Consider the following 21,258-nt stretch of genomic DNA (forward strand, 5'->3'; position numbering starts at 1 on the left):
CACTATGGAGATTTAGATTCTGCAGAAGTGTTTGTTGACATATTGTTGTTTGTTGTTTGAAAATGCCATTGATAAATTAAGTGAAAGTTAAAATGGGTAATAATCAGTCCACAGCCGAGGCTAGAAACAAATCCTTGAATAATCAGGTGAAATATGGTAATTCGGGAAAATATTCCAAGAGTTCCAAGAGAACAGTCCACTGGTAGGAAGGAACGGAGTGGTACAAATGTGAGAGTGAATGAAAAGCATTGTGATGTTTCTATACCAGTTGAGTTGAAAGAAACCATAGACAAATGCACTGCCTGTTTTGCTCCTTCTCACGTGCCTTTGTTAGAGGCCACATTGCAAACTAGAGCTGCAGAAATGAAGAAAATTAAAGACCGACACCAGAATGACATCACTGCAAGTGTGAAATCAATTATGTATGGTTGGGTGAGACGTCAAAGCAAACCCGCCTCAGACAGCGTGTTGACAGTACTGAGTGAGGCTCATCTACCAGTTCCAATTGCATCATGTAGGAATGATATGTGCTCCAGGAATGTGAGTAATGACACAGATTATACGACTTCGCTGTATCCCAAATTACTTAGTGAATCAAGGATTGACAGAAGGCCAACAGATGATGATTTTCTTATACATGCTGCAGCTGCTGTAGTGCGGAGACGGCAAGCTGAGTAAAGACGGCAAGCCGCTGAGGCACAGTTAGCTGCCCAAATGCATGAAGTTGAGCAAGAAGAGGGAGAAGCTCAAGGTCAGAGCTCTGCACAGGGTGAGAGTAGAACACTAACTGACTCAGATTTAGAAACAGACACCTCCAAGGAGGAGGGGCCATTCGAAGACACACATCCACAGGGAGCAACGTCATCACATGCAGTTACTGAACACAAAGTCACAGAGAGAGGGACAATGGGGCCAGCATACTACTTAAACACATAAAACGCATCCCAATAGTGACTAGATCCCTAGACAGAAAAACAAAAGAGTCAGAGCCTGTATTAACAGCTCCAAAGATCATGATAGGAGAGATGGCTGTGTAAACTGTGGACCCCATCAGAAATTTTGGACATGGTACACAAAGCCCCAAATCCAATTGGCAATCCGGTGGAGTACCTCATATGGCTCAAACAAGTATGCACTGTTTACAACTGCCTTGTACCAGACGTGAAGCAGCTAGTATCCTTTACATAGGGTGCACAATGGACACTATGTCAAGAGTCATTTGTGTTTCCTAATACAGGAGAGGATGGACAATGGCCTGTAAGCAAAACATTGCAGGATTGGTTAGCTGAAGATGCTAAAACCGCAGTTGCTGCATGTGCACAATCTTGCAGCGATTTTTTACAAGTTGCCCAGTGTGCGCAAGGAAATAAAGAGCCCTTACCAGAATTTATACAGAGATTTATTAAAACATGGGATACTCATGCTGGAATCAAACGTGAAAACAATGATTTTTTCACTATTCAAACCCTTTTGCAAAATGATAGTGGAGCTACTGTTTCGGCTGTCAGGGCTGATGAGCAGGTGTGTATTCCAACTTCTAGTTATGTCACCACTGTAGGTGTTGCGGGCATTTCCACTACGGAGCCAATGTCCACGAGATCAGATGTAATAATTGAAGGTTCAGAGATTCAACATTCTTTTCTGATTTCTGAGAAGAGTCCAATTAATCTAATGGGTCGAGATCTGCTATGCAAATTGCATGCTGTTATTCAGTATACACCAGATGGATTGTGGCTAACCATTCCAGATGACAGAGCTCAGGTCAGGTTGAGAGAATGAACTCCACCATAAAAGAAAAACTGACCAAAACAATGATGACTACAGGTCTGAAATGGCCTGATGCATTACCTATTGTGCTGTATTCAATTCGAAGCACGCCAAATGCAACGACTGGATTAAGTCCTCATGAAGTATTGATGGGGAGATCCATGTCCACAGGGATAAGTCCACCTTTGACATCCCACAAGACTACTCTGCTTTGGACTGATGAATATATGACAGAGTATGTTAAAAGACTAACTGACATTTTGAGAAATTTTCATTTGCAGGTGTCAAGCAGACTCCCGAAGCCATCAGAGGAAAATATTCATCCTTCTCATGTGGGTGATTTTGTACTAATCAAATCTCTGGAGAAAGTGTCTCTGTCCCCTAGGTGGAAAGGACCATTACAGGTGCTGGTGACAACCAGAACAGCCCTTAAGGTTGAGGGTAGAGCAGAATGGATCCACGCATCCAGATGCAGACCAGCCCCGACCCCAGCCGATCATAAGGAGGAAGGAATCCATGGCAGAACAGAGAATGGCTGCTCATCTTCCTCCTGCTGAGTGGATTCAATCAAGGGGTTGGGTGTGGTAATCCATCTGATACAAGCACTGAGCGCACATGATCTCATATTTCAGACACTGACATGGTTACTGATTCTGCACAACACATGGAATCGCATACTAGTAAAGAAAGAAAGCGTATTAGTGATAGTGAACCTCGACATCTCGTACTCTTTTCATCATATCGCCTCCTCTCACGAAATAAGACATTAGGAAGAATTAATGTTGTGCCAGACATCCCTAAATCGAATGCAGCCATTGAAATGATGATTGACTATGCACGTGAACGTAATTTCAGCCATTGCTGGATATGTCAGAATATGCCAAAATCTATGCATTCTCCAATGTTTAACCCCATTCCTTTTACAAAGACTGACTACGAACTGTTCAATTGGAATGATCTAGCTACCAGGATGGAGGACAAGGAAGGAGACTGCTACACTCCAACCTATCCCTTGAATGTTGGTGACTATGAGCAGTATGTGAGTATTGCTGAGTACGTTACCAAAAGAATTAATGAGCAATACCTCCCACCAGGACTTAATTTCACACATCTTCTGCGTGTCACGTATGTGCAGGCATATGTGAAGGTAGAGTTTGACTATAGATTCCTGGTGACTTTTGCTCAAACTAATTGTTCAAACCCACCAGGAAGTAATACATGCATCCCTCAACCCTACAGTCCTATTGTCCTGGCTGAAGTGATGGTACATACACAACCATGGTTCGGGGCAATGTACTTAGGATCAGTTAAATTGAGAGTTCAAAATTGTTCCGCGCCATCACAAGACACTGCGAGACTGTTCAGTGTATCTACCACCAGTATCTGTGCATGCATTGCAGAACATTTCTCAGTGTTTCCGAGGAATAGGGACAGGAAAGAACAAATATTTAGGTAAGAGTGATTGTGAGGCTGTTATAGATGTGGTTCTGAATCAATCTGCCTTGCCAAGAAAAGTGTTCCTTGTTTGTGGTGATAAAGCCTATAGTTGTGTACCTTATGATGGATCCCAAGGTATTTGCTATTTAGCTTACCTCATTCCCTTGATCAGGAAGGTAGATGCCTCTGAGATAGCCACATTACATCCCGAATTTCATAGGCATAGGAGAGAAATCTCTGTGCCCAATCAAGTTGCTAGTATATGTAAGTAACGTATATGCCATGGGAGTTTTTCTCCCATGGTACGGCATATACGTTACTCAACAAGAGCTCAAATCCCTGTCCACAGTTGTAGAAAGACACCTTAATGTTTCTAGTAGGATAGCCTTAGCTGTAAATAAGGAGTTGCAGGAGGTTAGAACTGTAGCTTTGCAAAACCGTATGGCCCTTGATCTCTTATTAGCATCCCAGGGAGGTACATATAAGGTTATTGGTACTGAATGTTGCTCGTACATCTCAGATGCAACAGCTGAGATTGTGGATATGGTTCATGACACGACTGCAGGTATAAAAGAGTTGCACATCAATCATGGCTTCAACTGGGGAGATCTGTCAGCTACCTTTGGTTATTGGGGTTACAGTTTGGTGAAATTTTTATTCATTCTAGCAATAGCTGTGTTCGTATTCCTTTTCCTGTGTGCTTGTTTGCTAACTGGCTGTAAACTAATGATTCACAGGGCTAGAAACATAACGATCCAGGCCCCACAGCAGGTAGTAAGAGAGACTGGAGGAGAATGGGAGTTTCCATTTCAGACAAATTCGGATGTTTCATCGATCGATGGTTCAGTCGAGAGCGAAGGATATGTTTGAGATTGAGATCTAACAAAGCGCAATTAGAGAACAGATAGGGTTACTTTTGTGACATTCTAAGGCAGTACACTTAGACATTTGTAAACACCATCTCATCATTGTGTTGTTTTTCCTTTTAATCTACTAATGTTTTTTTTAACTATTTTGAATATTTTGTAATCCACTATTACTTTTTGTATTCAGATCAATGCTTGCCTAATTTGAGTAAATCGATGTACACTTTCTATAGTGGCTAATCACATGTGAAAAGAATATAGAAATTGTGTTGTTTTTGTGATTTTGATTTTAATTAACCTTCAACCACGGACGGAGGGAAGCCTGTGAAGAAAGAGCCACCTCTACTGGCGGTTTAAAAACCCATTGGTTGGTTCCAATGCAAGCATCTAAAGACACTGAAGAGAAAAGGAGATTATTAGTGTAATGATTTGGTTTAATTTGTTCGATTTCAAATGACATAAGTATGTTTTTGCTTGTCATGCTTTTTTAATTTTGATAATTACGCAGTTTGAATTTGTTATTGCTTATGCTGAAGTTCTTGATGATTAGAATAATACTTTGTATTGAGTTACAATTGTATTTCTTTGAGATTATTGATAAAGAAAATAATCAGAGGTTTTAATTGGTGGTCACAGCGCCTTGTACTCCAAATCTAGTCTGGAGATGTTTGACCTGTGACTGCCTCTTCGGAACACATTTGTATTGTTTGTGAATCACATATACATCTATTCGGTGTGTTGCGGTTTGTGGATAGCGTGACTATGGGCCGAAGGGGGTTCAAATTTAAGGGCTTGATGCAGTGTTCATACATTTATTGCTTGATATTTAAAAATACTGTTGTGACTGATTTATTGTTGAGGGTTTTGCTACTTTAAATCTGACAGGTGTCCTTGGATGTCACATGGTTCAATTGGTTGATTATTGATTAGTGTTGATCTCATGATCAAAAAGGGGGGAACTGTGAGGGAATTTTCTTAAGGCCTTCTGTGGTAAGACGCCCAAAAGTCTCAGGGTTGGACAACACAGAGGCCTCAGACAGAGACACATTAACATAATATTTGGAGGCCATTCTAGCAGACAGTAGATAGGAAGTCTCTCCTCGTGAGGTAGCCAAGGTCTTACAGATAAACTGTACAGACTGATATCGGACCAATTCAAGGAGGAATGTTCGAGGAGACATTTTAAGAGAATTAGGTCAAAAGTGTCCTCAGTTAGAGGGATGGATGTCAGGGCATACGTAAGTGTGGTATGAGCTATTGTTTGGGCTTTGACTATCCAATAGAGTACCAGAAAATGTAGAAGGAGGGTACAGAATATCCATAATAGGGAAATAGTTCAAGGAATAGAAGGGAAAACATGTGACATTGGGGGTATTAATACACCCCATTAGAGCGGACATCTTCAGAATTTGGTGTGGCACTACCTTGGTTCACTTGTGGACATTGTGTTGCTCGTCAACTTCTCCTTGATGCATCAAGCCTGCAATAAATACCTCTGCATAACACATCTGAAGTCTCCTGGTGAACTCCCTCCTTTAGCTCACAAGAATTTCCACCACACATGGAACCACTCTTATTCTTCAGTAGTAATGGCTTCATGAGCTTCTTTAATGATAAAATTCTTACGCTTAGAGAAAAAAGTAACTACTGATAGGTACTGATTTATCATACGCAGAAAACATAGAAATAGCTATGCCGTATATTTAGACCACCTTTCTCCCATTGACTTTCAGCAATTGATTTTAACAATTTCTTCACCAAAATCATCAACCTGTATTTTAGACACCATAATAGCTTTTTGTTTTTTCCCAGAATGCCGAAATACAGCATTGCAGAAAATATGAAAATATTCCATTTCTGAGGTATTGCTATCAATTTTTATCAAACTTGGACAAGTGTAAGAGTTCACGCTGTGGTCCCATTGTGTTTTCCAACTAATAGGTCCCATATATAGTCATCTGCATACATCTACACTGCTCATAAAATAAAGGGAACACTTGGAAAATGATGAAAGAATTATTCAAGTTGAAAATCTTTACTGATGTACATTTTATAATTTGTTGAAGACATTATGATGTAACAATGGTTAATGTAGGGCTGGGCGATAAAACGATATGTCTCGCGATAAACACCTAATCAAGATCAATAAAATATGCATTCGATAAAACATTTGATTTTTTTTTTTTTTTCTTCGTCGGAAGAAACCTGAAGTCACGAAGCGAGGTTGGTTGCATGAACAAAGGCACTCACTCTCAGGTAACCGAGCAATGTATGGAGTAATCGCTGATCAGTGAGAGAGACACGCTAACACGCCAATCACTTAACAGTATAAAGTTCGGTTGCGCCATCTCGTCTTGTGTTTGATGCTCCACGCAGGGTGAGATGAGATATAAAAAGTGAGCGCTGCAGCGAGCAAAGAAGTTTTCGATAAAACAGGGAAAGTCAGCTCGCCAGTATGGCAGGTTTTTGGATTTTATAAGCAGCAGCCCACCATGCAGAGGTACTCTGCTTCAGGGCCTGATGACAAATCATCTAAAAGGCACAAAGACATAACGGAGGCAGTGGCAGAGACATGCTTCCACTGAGCACTGTGGAGAAGCCAGGCTCTAAAAATCACGTGTTTTTTTGTTTTTTTTTCTTAAACACACTTGCAATAAAAATATAATTGAATAGTTCATGTATGTTTAGAGTAAGAAGAGGGACTAAAGTTATTCATATGTCTAGGCTGGTTTTATAGTTCAGTCAGTCTTACTGTACTGTCTATCATGTTTGTTTGTATGTTTGTTACAGATGTCAAGTCCACCTCAGTTTCTGCTATGTTACCAAACACTGCACATATTTGATTTTTCTCCTGGTCCTTATTTTAAATAGGTAATAAAAAATATCAATAATTATCGATATCGAACGATATAAAACACTTATATTGTGATAGAGTTTTCAGCCATATCACCCAGCCCTAGGTCGATGGAAACCAAAACTACCAACCCATTGAGGGCAGGATTCAAAATCAAATTTTAATCACTGGCTGATCTAACTTGCATGACTTGCAGAAGAGGGAGAGTTTTTAGCTTTCTGACAGTCTGTTGGATAGAGCTGAGGGTAGAGAGGGGAGAGACTTTAGCATCCTAACAGCCTGATGGATAAAGCTGTTGATCAGTCAGGTGATGCGGGAATGGAGGCTCCTTTACCTCCTCCCAGAGGGCAGGAGGCTGAACAGATTGTGTGTGGGGTAGCTTGCATCGCTCACAATTGTGATCGCTTTGCGGGTGAGGCTGGCGGTGTATATGTCTTGCAGGGAGGGGAGTGGGGCACGAATGATCCTTCCAGCTGTGTTTACTATGTGCTGCAGGGCTTTCCTGTTGTAGTCAGTGCAGCTCCAGCCCCACACAGTGATGCAGCTGGAAAGGATGCTGTCAGTGGTGCCTCAATAGAATGTGCTCCTGATGGGTGGTGGAGCACTAGCCCACTTGAGTTTGCACAGGAAGTAGAGGCGCCGCTGGGCTTTTTTTCACCAGTGATGTGGTGTTGGTGGTCCAGGAGAGGTCTTCACTGACGGGCACTCCCAGGAATTTGGTACTGCTCACTCTCTCCACAGCAGCATCATCGATGGTTAGTGGCGGGTGGGTGTGGCCTCTCTGGAAGTCAACAACAGTCTCTTTGTTCTTGCCGACATTCAGCAGGGGGTTGTTGTTTCTGTACCACGTGGTCAGAAGGTTGACCTCCTTCTTCTTGTGTCATCCGCAAACTTCGCCATGTGAACTGAAGTCTATGAACAGCATTCTCACGTTTGAGTCTTTTTTATCCAGGTGGGTGAGGGCCGGGTGAAGGTCAGGGCAGATTGCATCCTCTGTGGATTGTTTGGCTCGGTATGCAAACTGGTAGGGGTCCAGGGTGGTTGGGGGATGGATTTGATGTGTGACATGGCTAGCTGTTCGAAGCACTTCATAATGTTTGGATTAGGTAAAAGCGCAGTGCTCTTGGGGGAGCATTGCGAGGGGCACGGGCTCTCAGGGGCTGTGGGGATCCAGAGGATATTAGGACCCTTTTATTTGAGATCAAACGCTCTTTAATCCTAAAAAAAAAAAAATACTTAAAAAACTGGCCAAAATTATTATTTGAAAATGCACGGTGGATTGGATGATGGTGCAGGCTGGCAGTGGGAACTTATATTTATCAAAGTACCCCATCTTTCCAGGGTCTCTGCTATATCATTTAGGGCTGTCATTACTTAAAAGAAGCAAGCTTTATACAGTATATTAAGATGTAAATAAAATAAGTGTTGGGATTGGATTTAAGAGGGCAGACATAAAACAAGAGGGGTCAGTAAAACATAAGTGCTCCCTTCGGTGGGCGGAGATCAGCCGGCAGCTCCCCAGCATGTCACAGTTCCTCCTCGACTCCTCAAAGTTTGTCTTGCGGGTGGAGAGGAGGCCCCTGGTGGTTTCTGGATTGGTGACCACCAGGGAGATGAGGGTGGGGGGCGATATGGTGGCACTTCTCTTTAAGGGTGTGGCTCACCTCCGCCTTGACACTCCTGAGGAAGCACTTCGAGTAACCCCTAGGCCTCAGCACACTAAAGAGGGTGCTTATGGCTTCCTCCACATGCTCTGGGAAGGTGCAGATTCTAAGGAAGCGTATCAGCTGGGACTTTATCAGATCTCTGTACATGTACCTTGGGTGGTAGCTGGATTTATGGAGAAGTGCGTGGCGGTCCATGTCTTTGAAATAGAGTTTGGTGGTCAGTATGTTGTTTTGGTCGCCGGAGTCACGGAAGAAGACACTTGTGTCTTATTTCAGAAGCACACAGAACAGACAGAGTCAGACTAGGTACTCAGTACTCATCATCTGGGATCCTCCTGAAGCTGCAGCATCAGTAACAATAACGATGTCTCCTGGAGATAAGCTTCTTCTTGGCCAACTCACCTTTGTCTTTTCCTTTACACAACTTGCACCAGGCCGACTTGTTGCTGGTTTTCTTGTGGCGGGTCACGTATAATTACAATTAGTCATTTGGCAGATGCTTTTATCCAAAGTGATGTACATATGAATTCACACACCGCTGACACAGCATCGGGGCAGCCATAAATTTTGTCCATCTAAGCAGAGGCAATCTTGTGCTCCTTACCAAAATTTTCAGCAAGATGGGACTATGCTACTCTTCCTCCAGAGTAATGCTTTCACATACCGATCGTGATGTGTAGTTTCGTGCGATGTGCATAGGCCTCTGACTCTCCAAGCACCGACATGTCTTTCAATATGACAATCCAACAATCCTCTTCACTGTGTGTGCAATTCAAACTTCCACGATGGTTTTGAACAAAAAAGTTTTGCAGGAGGTTTTTTACTTTGTGTAGTGGCGATTTATCCTCCTAAATCATAATAAAAAATAAGGAAGCTGTAACAAACTCAAATCAAATGGCCACTGAGACACCCAGGGGATGACTCTTACGCAGGGAAAAAATAAGTTCATTGTCCAGAAAAACAAATACTGCAATACCTGCCTGCCCCTACATATAGATCTCCAGTGCTCCGTGGCTTCAAATAAAAGCATTAATAAGTACATAAAGACTTGGATGACCTGCAACTTTCTGTCACTAAATTTGGACAAAACTGAAATTGTAGTACTTGACTGAAAACACTTTAGAAAATCACTATCTGATGAGGGGCATTATCTTTGATCAGAATATGTCCTTTACCTCCCATTTAAAACAAATTTCAAGGACTTTTTTCACCTACGTAAGATTGTAAAAATTCAGCCACATCTTGTCTAAGAACTAGTCCATGCATTTGTTACTTCAAGGCTGGATAAGTGCATTTCCTTTCATTGCTAAATACTCTCCAGCTGATCCAGAATGCTGCAACACATGATCTGACAAAAACAAGGAAAAGAGATCATATTTCTCTGATATTGCTGAGACACACGCATTTCAACCGGTTAACATGCTCACACGCCACACCTTGTATTTGTAAATACTAATAAAAAGAATAATAATAATAAATCATAAATGATAAATTAAATGAATGATAAATTACCTGGATAATGCCCACCAAGTTGCGCCGCTATTTTTTATAACAGTGGAACAGGTAGAGAAATTAGTGATATGTCGGTCGTGAATTTATGTGTCATTTATTAGATCAGAGCCCCCCCCCATGTCGCTGCCGTTGCCAAAATCTCACTCTGACCTCAGTTCAAAACTTGAGAGCCCTGGGAAAGCACTAGACTATAAGTTGTATTTATTTAGAATTTTATTTCACAAAACAGATAATTAGCTACACAATAGCATAAAAATAACATACCTGGGAGGCTGAATACGCGAAATTAACATAACAAGCCAGCAAGTCCAACAAGCAAATTCACCAAGCTCCCGATCTCATTCCACGTCCCTGAATCCATTGAAATCTTCATCCTCGGTGTCGCTCCTGAACAACTCCGCCAACTCCGGACGAATATGAAGCGCTGTCTCCTCTTTTGCAAGGATGCTGTCAAACTCAGCATCAGCTCCAGTTATTCTGGCCTTTCTGAACCCCGACAGGATCATTTCTGTTGTCACTGAAGTCCATGCTTTGCCAATCCATCCAAGGTGGATTGGTGGCACAGTGAAACACTGTCGCCTCACAGCTAGAAGGTCCCGGTTCGAATCCCGCTGTGGGCACTGGTGGCGTGTCGTCCACCATGCCTTCAGTGCCTGCTGCTCGAGGAAAAAGGGAGCATTTCTGTGTTGAGTTTGCATGTTCTCCCTGTGCTCACCTGGGGTATCCTCCATAAAAAATACCCCCACTAAAAACATGCAAGAAGATCACCACCTGACCAATGGTGACAAACAAGGAACGGGTCCCCTGGTGCCGGTTGGCTGGCAGCCCACTGCTCCTGGTCCACTGCGGAGGAAGGATGGTCCAAGGATGGGTTAAAGGCGGATAATAAATTTCATATATGCATGGCGTGTGCAGTTTCCCCTCCTAACTTCGCATGTTGCGTATAAAAAATATGACTAATAAAGGGATATCTTCTTCTTCTTCTTCTTCTTCTTCTTCTTCTTCTTCTTCTTGCTAGAAAGTTGCATGTCGCATCCTCCCGGTTGCCATGAAGCTGTGCTCTCCATCCACCATCCACTCCTCCTACAGGCAACGCAAGGCTGCCTTAAAGCTCCAGTTCACAGAGATGTCGAGTGGTTGGAGTACTTTAGCTTCCAGGGATGATCACAGATATGGAGTTGCAAGCTTTTATTTTATTTTTGATTTGTGGCGTTATGTGCGCTCACATACTGTCCATCACAAGCAGGGCTTTGCATGTTTTAAAGAAGCCATCAGGATGCTTAGTGTAGCACTTTGTAAGCCAAAGGTTCATCATTTCTTGATTCATCCAGCCTTTCTTATTCACAGCCACGACAACGTTTGAGGGGAGGGATTCGTGTTTTGGCATGGTTTTCCGTTGATGACCATCGGTGGCAATTTCGATCCATCTCCACAACATGCCAGTACCACTTCGGCCCAATGGGGACATCAAATGTGAGGGGGACCTCGTCCATGTTGATAATATGATTGGGTGACACGTTGTGTTCAGTTACCTGCTTTTCAACAAACTCACAGAAACTGCTGACCTAAGACTGGAAGTCTGCTGGCAGTTTCTGACACACTGATGTCCGTGCTCTCATGGAGAGGAGGTTGCATTGCATGAGGCAGTAACATCAAGAAGGCCCCCGTGCAAAGTCATTTAAGTTCATCTCCTTGGCAACTGCCTGGGCGTGGAGACGTAACTGCACCGTTGACAAGCCTCTCCCGGCAGCATGTTGCTCAAGCACCCACCTGTGGACTCCTTCTTCCAGCTCTGGCCATTGTGCTTTAAGCGCGCGATTAGCTTTCTTTGTTTTTTTTCATTGCAGTAAGAGAAACCTCTGCTTTTGGCCAGTCCCTCACAAGTTACGACTTATAGGAAAATACGGTATATGAAAACTCTTGCTGGTTGATAAACTCCATCAATCTACATCTTGCATTTTTTTATTTCACAAAAACCCTGTTTTACTATCAGATGCACAGGTAGAATTGGGTGAGAATGAACACCAGATAAGGTTGATTACAGGACAGAGTACAGGCAAACTGCTTCCTGAGGTTACAGTAATATATATCTAACATATAAACACAGATGGTCTTACCTCTGATTGTGTGTTTGTTGGGACACAGGAACCATGGCAGAATCAGCAGATAGAGGAAGTAAACCAGCGACAGGATGTTGTAGCGAAAAAGACAAGCTGAGAAGATAAAAACAGTAAAGTCAAACAGGAGCGTGTATTTAAATCTACATTTAGAGATTCTAGCATGTATGACATGTTGGCTGAGGGCCTTGTCTTCATTGTGAGACATATGGGGCATTTGTGGTAAAAGAAATGTCCCACATCTATAAAACTGCTGAATGATGCAGGATGGACTGTATGATACGTCACAACTCAGCTGTACAATCTGGGCAAAGACACAGGACACTACACAGTTGTATACATTAATAAAAGCAAAATTGCTTCACATTGCACATGAAAACAATTAATTAAAATCCAACCAACTACAAAAGACAAAGTAGACTATCAACACAAATAAGTCAAAATATGAAAATCATTATTCATTGGCATTTGTCTCTGGACATTGTCCCCAACTATGAGTGATTGCCCTATGTTTGTTGATTCCACTGTTGTCAGTGTTTTAGATAGACCTTTATCCAATATGATACACATGGTGTAAGCAGCCTCTCCTTTTTACATGACTTTTATGAATGTTGTTGGTTGGCTGTTGAAACATAACACCCACCAACATACAGTTTTCCTCTTTATTTCCCTTTAAGTATCTTCAACGTTGGAATAATCATATTCTTCTCTGCTTGACTGTGTCTTGTTCTGTGCATTATGTATCATGTTGATCCAGCGCTTCATTGAACATCATACAGTTTTCCTCTTTATTTCCCTCAAAGTATCTTCAAGGTTGGAAAAAACAGTCCATAACTTTAACCAAATAATTTTGTTACCTAAAGCAAACCAGACCTTTACTATAAAAATGGCAAATCAGAAAACATTTGCATGAGTTTTTTTTTTTTTTAAGAACAGGTATAAATGGAATGACATCAACACCAACACCATCATTAAATTTGCTGATGATACCACCATCATCGGCTGCATCACAGGTGGTGATGAATCAGCCTACAGAAAGGAGGTGAGAGCACTGACGTCATGGTGAAGTGACAAAAACCTCCTGCTCAACGTCAGCAAAACCAAGCAGATGATCGTGGACTACAGGAGGTTTCAGGGAGGAGAACACGCCTATTAACATTGAGGGAGCAGCAGTGGAGAGAGTCAGCAGCTTCTTGTTCCTGGGGACCAAAATCAGTGAGGACCTCAGCTGGACTCGCTACACGGACCTGATTGTAAGGTCTGCGAGACAGTGCCTCTTCTTCATGCTGCATTTGAAGAGGTTTGGCATGAACACTGGGATACTGTTAAACTTCTACAGATGTACCAATTCCGAGTATCCTGGCTGGAAACATCACGGCCTGGTATGGCAGTTGCAACCATAGACATAATATATGTAGACGCCTCATTACGTGCTGGAGCGTAATTCAGCGTCGCCGCCATATTGGGTGGGTCTCCGCTAGCACCAGAGCCAACCGAAGTCAACGTAAAGAGCGCAACAATGCCCCTATTTTATTTATTTATTTTATTTTATTTAGCTTCCCAGCCCCAGTTACAAGCTTAAGAGGGTAGTGTAAGACGCTGGAATGACCTGGAAATTTTCCAGGCCTTAAAAAAAAAGAAAGAAGGAAAAATGTACTGAGCAGGAATATATGGGAGCTTTGTATGTATGTATGTGTTAAAATCAGTGTATTTCACAAACATCAGCAGTTTCAGTCCAGGCTATTATGGAATCTTTGTCATCCTAGAGCTGTGAACAGTTGTTTAAATTCAGACACGTCAGGCCAGGTGTGTGTGTGTGTGTGTGTGTGTGTGTGTGTGTGTGTGTGTGTGTGTGTGTGTGTGTGTCTGTGTACGTGTGTGTGTTTGAAAGCAGCAGTGGACTGTGGGCCGACACACACAAAGAAAAAACCTTCCTCGTTTCGACAGTTTGTTTTGGTGTTTTATTCCCACACAAATGAGTATAAAAACGTACTCAAAGTTTAATAGGCATGTCAACAGATTATGTGAGATGTCTGGTTTTTGTGCGTGTGTTGTGTGTGTGTGCGCGCGTGTGCACGCGTGCTTTTGCCTGTGCTTAACTTTACATTAAATAAACTCAGCTCACAAAAACAAAAAAGAAGAAATTCTTGTGTTATTGGTGTGTACAGAGGGGCCATGATTTTGTGCGTGTGTGTGTGTGTGTGTGTGTGTGTGTGTGTGTGTGAGAGAGAGAGAGAGAGAAATCAAATGAACAATCAAATTGTGTCTTTATTAAAATCTAAAATTAATTCATATATACCATATGTCTGTATTATGCTCTTTAACAAAGACAAAGTATTTCAGCATGAAAGCATTTGTTTTTAATGTGTGACAGCGTCCTGTATCATAACTACATCTCTGACGTTTGTAACAAACCAAACCGTGTGAAAATCGCGTAAAAATTAGAGTTATGATGATTAAAGTAGCTGGGCATACACCTTCCTCCATAGAAATAAATGCACTGGGGACGCATGGGAGACCCATCCAAAATGGCGGCCGCGCTGAACGTCAGCTCCAGTAGGAAGCGTCAGTCAATGAGGCGTCTACTATGTCTATGGTTGCAACGCCCTGGAGCGTAAAGCACTGCAGAAGGTAGTAAAATCAGCCCAGCGCATCGCCAGAGCAGAGCTGCCAGCCCTCCAGGACATCTACAGCCAGCGCTGCAGCAGGAAGGCCAAGAGGATCCTCTCTGACCCCAGCCACCCGAGCCACAGACTGTTTATGGTCCTGCCCTCCGGCAGGTGGTTCAGGGGAATCCGGACTACAACCAGCAGGTTCAGGGACAGTTTCTACCCACAAGCCATCAGACTGCTAAACAGTTGAACTGCCACACACACACACACACACACACACACACACACACATATATACACACACACACACACACATATATACACACACACACACACACACACACACACACACACACACACACATTGTGTTTTTTTCACTTGTGGGGACATTACATAGACTTACAATGATTTCCTGGAGCCTTACCCTAACCATAACCACTATTTGCCTATTCCTAACCCTGTCCTCAGTCTTCACCCTAAAACTTAATGATTTACATTAAGGGGACCTGCATTTTGTCCCCATAAGGCAGGTGAGTCCCCACAATGTGACTGTGTAAACAGCTTTTTGTCCCCACAACATGATAAATACCAGGTCACACCAATACAGACAATCACATACTCACTCTTGCACCTCTAGTGTTTTTATTCTATTCTAGTGTTTCTATTCTGTTTTTATAAAGCTGCAACCTTTGTTTTATTCATATCTATTTTTATATGTATATATTTTATTCTTGAATATTTAGCACGTGAAGTTGAGTTGGCGCCAAGCAAGTATATGACAATAAAGAATATTGAATCTTGAAATCTTGAAATCTTGATAAATGGACTGTATTAAAATAGTGATTTTTTTCTAGTCTGATGACCACTCAAATGCTTTTTACATAAGTCTGCATTCACCCATTTACACACACTTTCATATAATGGTGAAAGTGCAGCCACATAGGCCATCTGCTCATTATGAGCTTTAACCAGTCACACACCAATGGCACAGCATAGGGAGCAATTTGGGGTTCAGTGTATTGCTGAAGGATACTTCAACAGGTAGACTGCCAAGGTCAGGGATCAAACCACTGTAATTATGATAAATGGACAACCGCTGTACCTACTGAGCCACAGCTTCCCATATAGGTCAAAGATACTGACAAAAAAACCTGTTTAGTTTTCTTGGACTGAGAATGTGAGGTTATTCGGACTATGTAGAGAACAATCAGAGAGGCTGAGTGAAGAACTTTTCCTACCCCACTCAAAGTTTTCCTTCTGATCAATCTCTAATCTAATAACACAGGTTAAATACCAAAAAATATGAACCATGCCATTTTATCTTTAATCCCTAAACCAAACAAAGAACCACAAAATGTGCAAATTACAGATCCATAGATGTAAAAAAAAAAGTTATGAGCAACTTTCTGCTTGAGATTAGAAAATGTCGTCCACCGTCTAATACATCCAAACCAAAATCACTCCTCAGAAAACACATTGTTCAATTTGATGAATAAAGCTAAAAAAAAAATAAAATAAAATAAAATAAAATAAAATAAAATAAAAAATAACCAGCACCACCATCCTTTGCTGTATTACTACTTGCAGAAAAGGCATTAAAAAAATGGATTAAAAAAATCTCTCTGCAGTCAAACACTTTAGTATTGTATCATACTTAAGCACCTGGATCAAAATATTTTACAACAAAATATTTTCAAACATCAGTGATAACCAGTGGACCATATACTGTATAATATCATACTTCATCAATACTTCAGTAAAATCTCAGTTTACATCATAAATTGTTCAATATCCAATATTCTTCCTCTTCATGGTGCACATTTGAATCCTGAGGATTGGAACATGCCTTTTAAAACAACCTCCAAAATCATGTAAACATCAGATCTCATGAAACCTCAGAGATCTTCTGTAATTTAATTTTATACCCCTTCTGAGAAACATAAACTTGGCTGAATGGAACAAATTGCCACTTTTCTTCATAGGAAATATGACAACCATAAAAAGGAATATAATATAAAAACTCAATAACCTTTTTCAACTGACCCCAGTTACCCCTCTAACAACGTGATTTAATAAATTCTTCGGAAAACAAAAAGACCCACAATCAAAATATCAATCTTGCAACACCTGAGGTTGTTAGGAGTCTGAGAAGCACTCAATTTCTACCTATTATCTATTTACTTACCTATTTTAGATCTGCTCAGTTTCAGTATGATTTGTGTATGGACAACATACACAAATCACACATAACCATTAGACACATAACACCCCAGCTCCTTGTCACTCAGTATGAAAGATGCCATCAAAAGGTTTCCACAACCAAATAATCAGCTCTCCTAGTATGGTGGGCCATTAGCCAACCCAACAAGTCTCAGAAGGCTATATTGAGCCCTGCCAATCCAACTTATATCAATCGTCACTCCCTGCAAAACTCCAGTCTTTCAGCAATAAGACTATGTTCTCATATTTATAAACTCTGTGCACTACAAACAAGTACAATGGACAACTGACCTTAAACTCTAATGATACATACTCTCAACACATTCAATATGTCAGGTAATCAGTGTTGGGCAAGCTACTTGGAAAGTGTAGTGAGCTAAGATAACAGTTACTAAGCATTAAATGTAGGCTCACTACACTGAAGCTACCCCCTGGGAAAATGTAGCAAGCTAAGCTACAGCAACATGGAAAGAGTAGTTTATTACACTTTTTTTTTTAACACTGTATCAACTTCAAGTGTAGGTCAGTAAAACTGTCAGTCAACTCAAATACACAAGCAGGCAAAAAAACAACATAAACTACCAAGAAATTGCTGTACTTGAACTTCAGAAACGCTTGGCAAAATGTAGCTTGTGTGGATACTAGTAGATGGAATATAAGATTCTATATGGAACACACCTGACTAAATTAGACATCACGAGACTCAAACCAATGTCCAACATATCATCAAATAAATAATCACATCCATATATTCTGGCTTTGTCAGAGGTCTCTAAAAGAATCTCTCACATTCTTGATCTGAACCTTCTAATGGCACAATCTCTCTGCTTACTCATAGACCTCTCAGCAATCAGCGTCAAACCATCTTATGAGAAATGTATACTAGTGCTGTCAATCGATTAAAATATTCAATTGCAATTAATCTCATGAATGTCATAGTTAAAAGTGGATAGGCTTGCTTTGTGCAAATGTTTTTTAATTGAAAACAACGTGTAGTGTAATATTTCACACTAACATTCTCACTTCAGTCATTCACATTTGAATGAATCAAATCTCACACAATTTAACACTGTCAATAAACAGATAAAAAAATAAATACTTGGTTACAAAAAAGTCCCTTCAACAACCCTTTCTAAGGGATCAAAACAGGGTGATACAAGATAAAGTTACAAAGTGCACATTATTGCTATTATTGATAAATTAGGACTCAGGCTATAGTGCAGTTAAACCATGGCTTAAACTTTCCTTTCTTAAGTTTCCTTTGAACATAATAGCAACCATATGCCCCTGTCGAAAGCCATCCATTGTCGCCTGGTTTTGACAAGGAGGCGGTGGAGAATTCGCATTCGCCATGTGTTTGGCCCTCAAGTGGTATTTCAGACTGGATGTGCCATGGTGATAATTCAGTTCACACTGACAATACACACAGATAACTTTGGTCTTGTCAGTCAACCCATCTGGCAATTTTTTGAAACTAGACTTTCTCCATTTAGAATCTTGTTTGCATCCATTTCGGCATTTTGCGCTTGACATCCACACAAACCGGTAGCCTACTTTTTTTACAGCTAGCAAGCAGACAAGACCAAACACGTGCGTAGGGTGTGCCTATTGTTTTGTTTCCAGTTTACAACTGGATCCTGTAGTTTTTCTTATGTTACTAGCAGTGGCCACAGCTTCTAAAAAACTACAAGTTCACTAGGTCACAAAGAGCGTTAATCTCGCGATAAAAAAAAATGACGCCATTAAAATTGATTTGCAACACGGTAATAATGCAATATTTTTGATTCTTTTTAGCATTAGCAAAAAAGGTAATACTGCTAAACTGGAAGAAAATAACCCACGTCTCAGTTAGGCAATAACTATATTTACTCCCAGATCATTTATATATGGAAAAGTCAAATTTAACAATAAAAGGCAAGATCAAAACAGAATCACAAAATGTAGTTTCCATTTATCTGCTCCATAAAGACAGCTATTTTTGTTCTTTTCAATTTGTCTCAGTGTTGTGTTTAGTAGTATGTCAGATACCACCAATACAACAATAGATCTACATCTTAGGTGTCAAATACCACATTATCCAGCTTTTAAAAGTATTACAGTTACTATTTCTGTCACTACTGTATTATCATTATCATTAATCTTACTATTGTTATTACTACCGCAGCTTTTGTCTCAATTATTGAGATAAGATAAGATAAGATAAGATAAGATAAGATAAGATAAGATAAGATAAGATAAGGCTTTATTGATCCCATGCTGGAGAAATTCACTTTTTACTTATTAGTGGTAGAACAAAGAACAAGTCAATGAAAAAGACAATAAAAAGATACAAAATAAAATCTACTACAGAGGCTATGTACATTATAAAAAATATTATATTAGAAATTATTATAAAGTATTGTAGTATGAAGTATGTATGAAGTATTTCATCTCAGGAGGAGCACACGGCGGGGGGGGGGCTTACTGTTTAGCTGATCAGTTCTTCAGAAAAAGAAAGCTTCAAAGTGTCTTTCTCCTGCACATACAGTACAACAAGGGGGATTTTAAGGTGTTGCTGGCTTGAATGAATCAAGATGATCTGCCAACATTAAAACCAGGAAATAAAGAAAATACACAGTGTTTCATCCTCCTATTAAACACATGCAGTGATACCTATTAGCTCACCTAGGTTTAAGGTCTGGATTAATCTCTGCCTATTGAGATCACAGTTTGAGCATGGAAGTCAGAGTATTACCACACAGATTCTCGCATTTAATTCACTGTTTAAGATTCATAGTTTATTTCAAGTTCAGTTTCTTTCATAACAGTCAACAAACAACTATGAGACTTCACATGAAAAAACAAACAAGCAAACACAGCCAGAATCCAAAGAAAGAAAGAAAGACATCCCTTTATTAGTCACAGAGTTACAGAGGGGAAACTGCACATGCCATGCATTTGTGAAATTCGTTTCTCCGTATTTTAACCCATTCCATCAAGTGTGCGGCGCCTGTGGATCCAGTTCGCTTGACGCCATTGGTCAGGTGGTGATCTTCTTGCATGTTTTTAGTGTTTTTTTTATGGAGGATACTCCAGGTGAACACGGGGAGAACAAGCAAACTTCACACAGAGAGGCCCCTTTTTCCTCAAGCAGCAGGCACTGAAGGCATAGTGGAGGACACGCCCCCGGCATCCACAGCAGGAATTGAACCCGGAACCTTCTAGCTGTGAGGCGACATACATTAGCATACATTAAACAATGCAACAGAATATCTGGCATATCTTCAACATGGTAAATACAATGTATAGGCCTCCATAGTCTTGCTTTGTAAATATGATGGAAGGCAGCTTTCCCTCTGTGGTTATTTCATTAAGTGACAGGTATTCCGTAATTGAAATAATAATCAAATCAAACTTTATTTACATGGCACTTTTCATACTTAAAAGCAACACAAAGTGCACGCACACACCCGTGCACACACCCATACGGACAAGGCAAGGAATAAGCCACCTTTGGGGGCCATCCAGGGGGTGGATCCACAGACTGGATCTGATGTTATCAATTTTGTGCCTGAAGTGGTCTGCAAAGTTTTCACACAGGGTATTTGTTATTGTCTTATGAGATCTGTTAAAATTAATGTTTGTTATTTTTGTGGTCAGAGATTAGTTTTTTGAAGTGAGAGATTCTTGCCTGTTTTATAGTGTTATTGTAAGTTTTGAGGTGTTAACGTAGAACTTCATAGTGGACTGTTAGTTTTGATTTTCTCCATTTCCTCTCAGCACTCCTACAGTTTCTTTTCAGTTGCTTAATTTCCTAATTTTTCCACGGAAGTATAGGTTTTTTTCTTAATTGTTTTTGTTAAAAGAGGAGCCACTGAGTCCAGCGTTGACTTTAGATTGCTGTTAAAATTATCAACGATAAAATCACAGGGTGCTGGTAAAATCTCTGCAGGAGTGCTCTGTAAAATCTGGATAAAATTTGCAGCCACTTCAGGAGTTAGGTAGCGTTTCCTCACTGTTCTCACTGGTGCCTCCCGCTGATTAAAACTGATGATGTTAAAAAACACACGTAGTGGTCGGACACACCCAAGTACAGGCCATAAGTTATTACCAAGTCCAGTGCCCCTGAGATGTTGTCGATGTGTAGATTAAAATCACCGGTTATTAAAATCCTGTTGTAGGTGGTGTGAATGATTTATAAGAATTCAGAGTATTCGCTGATAAAAG

At 40.7% G+C, this 21,258-nt stretch overlaps 1 protein-coding gene across 1 annotated transcript in view; it reads right to left on the reverse strand.

Annotated features, from left to right (window-relative positions):
• piezo1 (piezo type mechanosensitive ion channel component 1 (Er blood group)) overlaps window positions 1-21,258 on the reverse strand; it is a 308,724-nt gene that overhangs the window by 242,804 nt on the left and 44,662 nt on the right. Inside the window, exon 2 of the mRNA XM_070977141.1 lies at window positions 12,221-12,316. Within this exon, the coding sequence (XP_070833242.1) occupies window positions 12,221-12,316 (96 nt within the window). The remainder of the gene's footprint in view (window positions 1-12,220; window positions 12,317-21,258) is intronic.

The sequence above is a fragment of the Chaetodon trifascialis genome, chromosome 13 (genome assembly GCF_039877785.1).
Source record: "Chaetodon trifascialis isolate fChaTrf1 chromosome 13, fChaTrf1.hap1, whole genome shotgun sequence".
Classification (NCBI taxonomy): domain Eukaryota; kingdom Metazoa; phylum Chordata; class Actinopteri; order Chaetodontiformes; family Chaetodontidae; genus Chaetodon; species Chaetodon trifascialis.